The sequence below is a fragment of the Pipistrellus hanaki genome, assembly GCF_964339955.1.
Source record: "Pipistrellus hanaki genome assembly, chromosome: 11".
NCBI lineage: Eukaryota > Metazoa > Chordata > Mammalia > Chiroptera > Vespertilionidae > Pipistrellus > Pipistrellus hanaki.
Window position 1 is genome coordinate 67,548,843 of NC_140513.1, and position 10,710 is coordinate 67,559,552.

Consider the following 10,710-nt stretch of genomic DNA (forward strand, 5'->3'; position numbering starts at 1 on the left):
CCCAAGGCAGGGCTGGCCCACACGGCACCGGGATTGCGTGGGTGCGGACCAGGATGGCGCCTGGACCTTGGGGACTCTGGGTGGCCTTTGGGAGCCCTGCCTGACAGCCCTCTGGAGACCATGGAGCACAGCTTAGCCTCTGGGGCCTGGGCTCAGGACCACCAGCTTTGGATGGTGTGGAGGGGGCAGAACTGGGCCTGGGGAGGGGGGGGGGCGCTGCAGAGGGCAGCCAAGGGCCAGGCAGGGTCCCCCGGTTCTGAGATGAGGGTGTGGGGCGCCACACGGCCAAGTCTGGCTGCATTTGGGTAGAACAGTGCCAGGCCGGTGCAGTCCTGGCCGGGGGATGGGGAGGGGCCATGCTCCTGGGGGTCCTGCAGAATGGACTCTAACTGTGGGCGCCCAGGGAGAGGGTGCCGTCCCAGGGCCCAGTGAGGCCCAGCAGCCCCAGCGCTCCTCTGCAGCGCCCCCTCCGGCAACTGCCTTTCCTTCCCTCCAGTCCTTGATCTTCAGAGCCCACACTTGTCTGTGCGGGGTGGGGGCTGGGGGTGGGCTCTGCTTTTGCTCATTCCTGTGAACATCAGCTGTAGACGAAAGCCTGTGTTTGTCCCCGAGGGCCTGCATGTCGGCCCTGTGCTCGCTGGACTCAGCCAAATCACCCCTCTGGGAACCACAAGGTGTCAGAGGGTGCTGGGGGCTGCGGCCAGTAAGGTCAGGGTCTCGAAGTCCCCACAGGGGTCTTCTGCCCATTCCTGCAGGCTGCTCGGGGAGCAGGCAGTGCGTGAGCCCACAGGCCGTCGGGAGTCTCAGGGAACACTGGCGGCTCTGGCATGGGCAGGGGACCTGGTCTGACTGCCACCCTCCCATCCGGCCCTCAGGGTGCGCAAGGCCTGACCCCCCAACCGCAGTGCGCCCCGCCCCCCCAGGACCCCTGCACCCTCCCTGCAGGACGGACGGTGGTGATCGAGGCAGAAATGACACAGACATGGTTCTGTACAAAACCTGAAATATCTTTACTCTTTTAAAACTTTGATTTAAGTTGCCTTAGGCCTCATGGACTCAATACAAGAGTAATATGAATTGGGAAATAAAACACTTTAATAGCCACGATAAACTTTGTTAGAAATGTACATGTTGCCAAAATAATAATAAAATTAAAAAATAAGAGAGAGAGAGAACAGTTTGATGGCCGGGTTAGATTATATAAATGTTCAACAGTAACAGGCAAGGAAACCTTCGGAACCCTGGACTGGAGTGGACGGGTCCGTGGGCGCGGCCGTTCCCACCCCCGCTCGGCAGCCACGCCCCCGCCAGGCGGGCCAGGCCCAGGCCTGCGCGAGGCGGCCTCTCCCTGCGGACAGCGCACCCGGGGATGGGCATATAAACAAAGCTCATAAGAAATATACAAATATAAAAAGCTACAAACATTAATAAATTACAGCATCACAAAACACAGAACACTTCACAAGGTGCTAGTAAAATAACTGTCCCCCACCCCTTCATCAACAAGAAGGAAAGAAAGCTGGTATTCAAGTTGAAGACGCGTCTTCAAACATATCTGAAATAGATCTTTTGTGTACTGTTTGCTTCTGTAAAGACAGATATAAGGCTGCACAGACATTACTTGTTTTTCAGGCAATACCTTAGTCCCTAAAATAAAATTAAAAAATAACCATAGCAATTAAAAAAAAAAAAAAAAAAGGAGAGAAAAGAAAAAGCATCGGAAACCCAACTGTTCATCAGACTCGGCAAAAAACTCGTATAAATGTTAATGAAGGACTCTAGAAAGAAATTCCTAAAGATACTTTTACTCTTATAAAAAAGAAGTTATTTAAAAAGCTATTTACACGCTACATTCTATGAAAAATATGCTTCAGGAAGTACATCTAAAATTAAAATACAGGATTGCCTGAGAAACAAATCCAGCCCTCCGTGTCCATGGGTGGGCTCGGTCCAGGAGCCGCCCACGCACGCGACACCAAGTGCCAGGTGACAGGACAGAGTGCCAGGCCCCCGCACCTTCGGGCCGCCCGGCCGCCCTCCGCCCCGCCAGGCTTGGGGCAGGGTGCCTGGGCTGGCAAGTGCTTTTGGGAGTGTGGCCAGTGGGACTGGACAGGACCCACCCTGTGGCTTTGCCTGGGCCCCGGGGCCTGCGTCAGGGCTGGGACCCCACGGTGGCTCCCCGGCCCCCGGATACGCTGACCCTGCTGCCGGCCCCGTCGTTCCTAGAAATGCCCTGGGCATTCTGGGGTGACACCCACCGTCTGGCCGGCCAGGGAGCCCGGAGGCCCCCTCTCCTGGAGCCAGGGGGAAGGCTCTCTGGACATGCCGGAGAGCCACTCGGGAAGAGATGGGGGCACATAGACACCCTGCTTTCTCCCCCTCTTCCTCTCTCGTGTTCTTTGCCTTTTTTTAAGCCTCTGGAGGCTCCCAGCCTGTGGCTGGCCCAGGCTCTGGGCCTGGTGAGTGTTGGCTCACTCCTCCTTCCTCGAAGGACTCATGCTCCCAGCAGAGCTGCCGAGGCCCTGCCACCTCCGCGCTCGGGTGCCTAGAGGCCCCGAAACCGGAATGGTCCTCAGACTGGCGGGGCCGAGCTCCGGGCACTGGTCACGCTAAGCGACGTGAGAAGGGACATCTGTCCGCACGGCGAGCTCCGCCTGCCCGAGCGCCGGGCGTGCTCAGTGCGGGGGTGGAGGCTGGCGGAGGCCGGGCCTCCGGCCGGCGGCGGGGCCACCCTCCTGGGGGCTGACGGCGTAGCGGGGCTCCGGGGTCCTGAGCGGAGCAGAAGGATCCTGGCTCTCCAAACTTTAAAGGAGCAGCTTTCCATTCCGATGAATTTTCAAAATTTTCCCAAGCCTCTGCTTGGCGGTGGCCATGCCCTTTTTTGTACGTTTTCCTGGGGGTAGAAGAGGGGACACAAAAAGGCGACAGCTGTGTGAGAGGGCACGGGGAGCGGGCGGGGCGGGGAGTGCAAGCCCCCCTCACGCCCCCGTCTGGCGGGAGGTGGGTCTGCGGCCCCGAGCCTGGGGGACCTGCACCCTCCGAAAGCACGAATCTTCCACCGAACCCCATCGCCGGGGCAGGGACGAAGGCATGGGGCCGAGGCCAGGGTGGGACGGGCCAGGCAATGGCACCGGGTGAAGTGAGATCCCTGCCTACCTCCTGGCGACAGGGCCACCTGGAGCCCCGAGCTGTGCCCCCGCCGCTGGGCCTCACGGCCAGCGGGAAGGACTGCTGGGAGCGGAGTCCGAGGCGGGAGGAGTGAGCCAACCACTAACCGGGCCCGGGGGCCGGGGCCGGACGGGGAGATGCCAGGCAGCTGTGCCACCCCCAATTCACAGAGGGTCCTGGGCCAGTCCCCCTGGACCCCTCCCTTGGCAGTCCGTTTACCACACCCTGACTCCAAGCTGAGCCAAAGCCAAAGCCCTGGGCCTGGGCCTGGGCCAAACTCAGGTAACCAGGCCCCTGCCCGCAGCCCGGGGCTCTGGCCCTCAGCCTGCGGAGGCCACGCGTCCCCACGGGCTGCGGCCACACACGGGCTCCGGCAGGAGCCTGCGGTCACCTGCGCAGGCGGCCCGCCGGCCGGGGCTGCGCGGGGCGGGCGGGCACGGTACCTTTGGCGGCGGCGCTGTTGGGAGAGGACGCGGAGGGCCGCCGCTGCGAGAGGAAGACCCCGGGCGCCATGGGCTGGGAGGCGCGGCTGGCCGGGGCCCCGCCGAAGGAGCCGGCCGCTGTGTACTCGTGGTCGGCCAGGCTGCTGCTGTGCGCCTCGGGCGGGAGCTCGGGCGAGCTGCCCTCCTGCGAGGCCTGGCTGCTGGCGGTGCTGGTGGAGGCCGTGCTGGTGGAGGCGGGGGTGGCGGAGGCGGGCGTGGTGGAGGCCGGGGTGGTGGAGGCCGAGGTGCTGCTGGCCGAGGTGGTGGAGGCGGAGGCGGAGGCGGAGGCGGAGGCGGAGGTGGAGGTGGAGGTGGTGTTGGGCGTCAGCTTCCTCTTGGAGTTCTTCTTCTTCCTGCTCTTCTGCTCCTCCTGGGGACGAAGCCGGGCAGGTTAGCCGGCGGGCGGGGCGGGCACAGGTGTGGGCAGGCAGGCCGAGCAGCCCTCACCACCTGGACCCGGGGAGGCCGGTCCCTGAGCTCCAGGCCTCTCCCGGGAGCTGAGGGCCAGCGCTGTTGGGGCCGAGAGGCTGGGCCAGTGCCTGCAGGGGGCACCCAGGAGGGCACCACGCTCCCTCATGCGGGGGAGGCCCTGCACAGGGGCCCCGTGGGATGCAGTCGATGCCCAGCGCCCTCCTCCGTCACCCTGCTGAGCCGCCTCGGGCCTTTGGCTCTAGGATGTTCGCTGTGGGCCTGCGAACCTCCTCAGGTGCCCAGATGGGGTCGGGCCTGGTCTGGGTGACCCCTGAGAGTCTGAGACCCTCTCTTCGGAGGGAGCCGGGACCAGGAGGAGCTGACGTGGCAAAGGAAAGGGTCGGAGATGGAGCAGCCGCCTCAGCTCCGTGGGGACCAGAGGAAGAGGGGAGGCCCCGAGGAGCGTGTCCCCTGCACCTGGAACCACGGTCCTCACCACGACAGGCAGCGAGGGCCCGGCCACCGGTTCCCGCTGTGGGGACTCGGGGCCTGAACCAAGCGATACTCAGACCCCCCCCGGCCGGTGCCAGCCCTCAGGATGGGTGGCTTCTGCATCGGGCAGGGCCCTCCTCACCTGCTGGGACAGCTTGGCTGCAGCGGCCGCCAGCCCGGTCTCGATGGAGGCCACTCTGGTCCCCTCTCGAACGGGCCTGTCCTGCCTCGGCACCGATGGGCCAACCCTCGCTGTGGGAAAGAAGGTCAGCGAGCCTCAGTGGGCACCCCTGGACCCACCCAGCCCAGCCGGTTCCTGCGTCCAGGGACACCTCACAAGTTCGGGGGGGAGAGGGGGGTCAGTGAGAGGCCCAACGGGGTAGGCGATCCCACCCAGCAAGGCGGGAGAGCAGGAGGGGGGCAGGTGGAACGTGGACCAGGTGCCCCCTACTGGCTGCCATCCGGGGGCCAGAAGCTCGGGCTCCCCCCAGCCCATCCAGGAGCTGCTGGCGCCGGTGCAGGAGGACAGGCAGGGACAGCCCTCGCCAGCAGAGCGCCCACCTGCCACGGCTGTCCTAGGGGCGGACAGAGCCCTCCCGCCAGCTCTACCTGTCGGGCTGTAGGGGGCGTCGTCTGAGGCTTTCCTCTTCTTGGACCGGGACTTGAAGACGGGGCTGTCCTCGTCAGACTCCAGGGAGGGGTACACTGCAGAGGCAACGGGAGGGAGGCTGAGCCAGCACCCAGCGCGGGCGCTGCGCACCTGGGAACGGAGTCCAGGGAGCCTCCCCAGGGCAGAGCGTTGGCCCCTTTAGGTTCAGAGAGGGGCAGCCAGCGGGCAGCCGAGAGGACCTGGCCAGCCTCCCGGTGACCTCGACAGCCTGGGCAGCCTGCCCCGGCGCCATTCACCCGTCTGAGAACGCCCCGCTCTCTCCGCCACCGGGAAACAAAACCCCAACGTCCACAGAGCCGGTGCGCTGAGCACCCAGGCCCGCCTGGGCGTCCCTGGAGGAGACGGCTCACCCGCCGCTCCAGGGGACGCGCAGGTGCCACCCCCTCTCCCGCCCGTAAGCTGACCTGAACCCCGGCAGCCACCTGTGCCCGGGAAATGGAGGTCCCTCCACTTCCGTCAGCCCGGGGCAGGCCGGGAGGCACAGCGTGCCCAGCGGAGGGCGCAGGGCAGCCCGGAGGGCTGTGGGGACGGGCCCGGCCCGTGGGCCATCGGGGCTGCGCTGAAGGCGGGCCTACAGCACGGGCAGCGCGCTCCGAACCCTGGGAGCGGGGCTGTTACACGCTGTGCCCGCGGGAAGGACGCGTCCCTAGGCAGCTCCTCGCTTCCAAACCCCCCTCTGGAGCCAGTCTGAGCCGGGGTCTCACCCACACACAGACAGACCGTAGACGTGGCATCAGTGCATCCACTAGTGTGAGCTGGTGCAGCTGCGTGGAGGGCGGTGGGCCGGGCCTCAGAGCCCAGCGTGCCCTCCCACGTATGTGCTGGGCACACTGGCACGGGCCACACAGACCCCTCACACCAGTGTTCACGCGGCGCTCGTCACAACCCCCAGAGGCGGACGCCCTGGGGTGCTCTGCGGGGGGTGGGGTGGGGGGGGGAAGGGGCGCACGGTGCGGTGTGCACACGTGTGTTCGGCCACCACGCTGTGTGCTGCCACGTGGTGAGCCCTGAGGACGCCGAGGAGAGAAGCCAGACACCAGGGCCAAGCACCGCTGGGTGCAGTGAGCAGACACCCCCAGGCCGTCAGGGACAAGGTTCCCCGGGGCAGGGACCAGGCGGGGAGTGGCTTCCTCTAGGCGTGGTGACAGGCTCAGACTGGCTGTGGTGATGGTGACACAGCTCAAATACACTCAGCACCACTGTGTGTGTGTGTGTGTGTGTGTGTGTGTGTGTGTGTGCATGCGCGTGCGCGTGTGCGCGCGTCCGTGCATAGCAGTGGAGCCGGAGCCGGCGGAGGCAGTGTCCTTCTGGGTGCCCGGGCATCCTCGCCTGCGGGAGGGGGAGGGGACTTGCTGCCCGCCTGCCCGGGCCAGAGCGCCAGCTGCCGGCGGGAGCCGCTGTCCCTCCTCTGGGACCGCCACGTTCCTCTGTTCCCACCAGACACTGTCCCAGACCCGACCGACACGCTGCCTTCAGGACAGTGGTTTCCCTCACGCGCGGAGCGCCCTGGCTTCGGGATGTGGGGCGCCGCCCGCTCTCGGGGGGCGCCGCCCGCTCTCCGCCCGCTCTCGGGGGGCACAGCCCGCTCTCTGCCCGCTCTCCGCCCGCTCTCGGGGGGAACCGCCCGCTCTCTGCCCGCTCTCGGGGGGCGCCGCCCGCTCTCCGCCCGCTCTCCGCCCGCTCTCAGGGGGAACCGCCCGCTCTCCGCCCGCTCTCCGCCCGCTCTCAGGGGGAACCGCCCGCTCTCCGCCCGCTCTCCGCCCGCTCTCGGGGGGCACAGCCCGCTCTCTGCCCGCTCTCCGCCCGCTCTCGGGGGGAACCGCCCGCTCTCTGCCCGCTCTCCGCCCGCTCTCGGGGGGCGCCGCCCGCTCTCCGCCCGCTCTCCGCCCGCTCTCCGCCCGCTCTCAGGGGGAACCGCCCGCTCTCCGCCCGCTCTCCGCCCGCTCTCGGGGGGCACAGCCCGCTCTCCGCCCGCTCTCGGGGGGCACAGCCCACTCTCCGCCCGCTCTCGGGGGGCGCCGCCCGCTCTCCGCCCGCTCTCGGGGGCACCGCCCGCTCTCTGCCCGCTCTCCGCCCGCTCTCCGCCCGCTCTCGGGGGGCACAGCCCGCTCTCCGCCCGCTCTCGGGGGGCGCCGCCCGCTCTCTGCCCGCTCTCGGGGGCACCGCCCGCTCTCTGCCCGCTCTCCGCCCGCTCTCGGGGGGCACAGCCCGCTCTCTGCCCGCTCTCGGGGGGCACAGCCCGCTCTCTGCCCGCTCTCGGGGGGCACAGCCCGCTCTCTGCCCGCTCTCGGGGGGCACAGCCCGCTCTCTGCCCGCTCTCAGGGGGAACCGCCCGCTCTCCGCCCGCTCTCCGCCCGCTCTCGGGGGGCACAGCCCGCTCTCTGCCCGCTCTCGGGGGGCACAGCCCGCTCTCTGCCCGCTCTCGGGGGGCACAGCCCGCTCTCTGCCCGCTCTCGGGGGGCACAGCCCGCTCTCTGCCCGCTCTCGGGGGGCACAGCCCGCTCTCCGCCCGCTCTCGGGGGGCACAGCCCGCTCTCCGCCCGCTCTCGGGGGGCGCCGCCCGCTCTCCGCCCGCTCTCGGGGGGCACAGCCCGCTCTCCGCCCGCTCTCGGGGGGCGCCGCCCGCTCTCCGCCCGCTCTCGGGGGGCACAGCCCGCTCTCCGCCCGCTCTCGGGGGGCGCCGCCCGCTCTCTGCCCGCTCTCTGCCCGCTCTCGGGGGCGCCGCCCGCTCTCTGCCCGCTCTCTGCCCGCTCTCGGGGGCACCGCCCGCTCTCTGCCCGCTCTCCGCCCGCTCTCGGGGGGCACAGCCCGCTCTCTGCCCGCTCTCGGGGGGCACAGCCCGCTCTCTGCCCGCTCTCGGGGGGCACAGCCCGCTCTCTGCCCGCTCTCGGGGGTGCCGCCCGCTCTCGGGGCGCCGCGGCCTGTGGCTTCCCTCCCAGGAAAGGCGCTCCCGCCACCCCGCGGCGCTCACCGTAGTCCGAGTCCTTGAAGCAGGCGTCCAGGTGGTCCTGCTCCTCGTAGTCGTCCAGGTCCACGCTGTGCTTGGCCGCCCTCTTCAGCAGCCGCTTGCCCGCGCTCTTGCCGCCCGCCCCGTTCCTGCGGGCGCCGTGGGCCGCCAGCGCGCTGCCCCGGGCCTGGCCCGCGCCCCACGCGGCCTGCAGGCAGGAGTCGGAGGCCTGCAGGTTGGCCATGGACAGCATTCCCTGAATGGCTTCCTGCGTGCTGGGCGAGGCGGGGGGCTGGCTGGAGGAGAGACACGGCGTCAGACCCGGCCGCAGCACGCCGGCTGCCCAGCGGCCAGGGAGAGGGGGGCGGTGGGTGAAGACCTCCCTGAAATGGCCCCCGCCGCCCAGAGACAGAGGGGCCTGGAGGGGAACACGGGGAAGGAAAGTGGGGGGGGGGGGGAGACGGACAGGGGAGGTCCCGGCAGACTGAGCTCCACTCCAGCTGGCTGTCTACCCCCGTCCCCCATGCTGCTCTCCACCGTGGCCCCTGCCTCAGGCCCAGCCGGTGCTCCTCCCTCAGTGCCGCTCGGCGCCCTCCACGGGCCCACAGCACTCACCCCCACGGTGCGGACTGCCCAGGTGACTGTGCCGTCACCGTAACTACAGACACACCCAAATCTACGCCTGATCCTGTACACACACCTACCCGCCCTACAGACACACCCAAATCTACGCCTGATCCTGTACACACACCTAACCCGCCCTACAGACACACCCAAATCTACACCTGATCCTGTACACACACCTAACCCGCCCTACAGACACACCCAAATCTACGCCTGATCCTGTACACACACCTACCCGCCCTACAGACACACCCAAATCTACTCCTGATCCTGTACACACACCTACCCGCCCTACAGACACACCCAAATCTACGCCTGATCCTGTACACACACCTACCCGCCCTACAGACACACCCAAATCTACACCTGATCCTGTACACACACCTAACCCGCCCTACAGACACACCCAAATCTACTTCTGATCCTGTACACACACCTAACCCGCCCTACAGACACACCCAAATCTACTCCTGATCCTGTACACACACCTACCCGCCCTACAGACACACCCAAATCTACGCCTGATCCTGTACACACACCTACCCGCCCTACAGACACACCCAAATCTACACCTGATCCTGTACACACACCTACCCGCCCTACAGACACACCCAAATCTACTCCTGATCCTGTACACACACCTAACCCGCCCTACAGATACACCCAAATCTACGCCTGATCCTGTACACACACCTACCCGCCCTACAGACACACCCAAATCTACACCTGATCCTGTACACACACCTACCCACCCTACAGACACACTCAAATCTACGCCTGATCCTGTACACACACCTAACCCGCCCTACAGACACACTCAAATCTACGCCTGATCCTGTACACACACCTAACCCGCCCTACAGATACACCCAAATCTATGCCTGATCCTGTACACACACCTACCCGCCCTACAGACACACCCAAATCTACACCTGATCCTGTACACACACCTAACCCGCCCTACAGACACACCCAAATCTATGCCTGATCCTGTACACACACCTACCCGCCCTACAGACACACCCAAATCTACACCTGATCCTGTACACACACCTAACCCGCCCTACAGACACACCCAAATCTATGCCTGATCCTGTACACACACCTACCCGCCCTACAGACACACCCAAATCTACACCTGATCCTGTACACACACCTACCCGCCCTACAGACACACCCAAATCTACACCTGATCCTGTACACACACCTAACCCGCCCTACAGACACACCCAAATCTACACCTGATCCTGTACACACACCTACCCGCCCTACAGACACACCCAAATCTACACCTGATCCTGTACACACACCTACCCGCCCTACAGACACACCCAAATCTACACCTGATCCTGTACACACACCTAACCCGCCCTACAGATACACCCAAATCTACTCCTGATCCTGTACACACACCTAACCCACCCTACAGACACACCCAAATCTACACCTGATCCTGTACACACACCTAACCCGCCCTACAGACACACCCAAATCTACGCCTGATCCTGTACACACACCTAACCCACCCTACAGACACACCCAAATCTACACCTGATCCTGTACACACACCTACCCGCCCTACAGACACACCCAAATCTACACCTGATCCTGTACACACACCTAACCCGCCCTACAGATACACCCAAATCTACTCCTGATCCTGTACACACACCTAACCCACCCTACAGACACACCCAAATCTACACCTGATCCTGTACACACACCTAACCCGCCCTACAGACACACCCAAATCTACGCCTGATCCTGTACACACACCTAACCCGCCCTACAGACACACCCAAATCTACGCCTGATCCTGTACACACACCTAACCTGCCCTACAGACACACCCAAATCTACTCCTGATCCTGTACACACACCTAACCCACCCTACAGACACACCCAAATCTACACCT

The 10,710-nt window shown here is 65.4% G+C and overlaps 1 protein-coding gene across 2 annotated transcripts in view; it reads right to left on the reverse strand.

Moving 5' to 3' along the window:
• Positions 1 to 986: 986 nt before the first annotated feature.
• The window catches only part of PHF2 (PHD finger protein 2), a 92,747-nt gene continuing 83,023 nt past the window's right edge, over positions 987 to 10,710 (reverse strand). For both annotated transcript variants that reach the window (XM_084898945.1, XM_084898946.1), the window contains exons 18-22: positions 8,195 to 8,466; positions 5,163 to 5,258; positions 4,696 to 4,805; positions 3,612 to 4,020; positions 987 to 2,893 (exon numbers count right to left, since the gene is read on the reverse strand). In XM_084898945.1, coding sequence (XP_084755071.1) covers positions 2,805 to 2,893; positions 3,612 to 4,020; positions 4,696 to 4,805; positions 5,163 to 5,258; positions 8,195 to 8,466 — 976 coding nt within the window. In that variant the 3' untranslated portion in view covers positions 987 to 2,804. The remainder of the gene's footprint in view (positions 2,894 to 3,611; positions 4,021 to 4,695; positions 4,806 to 5,162; positions 5,259 to 8,194; positions 8,467 to 10,710) is intronic.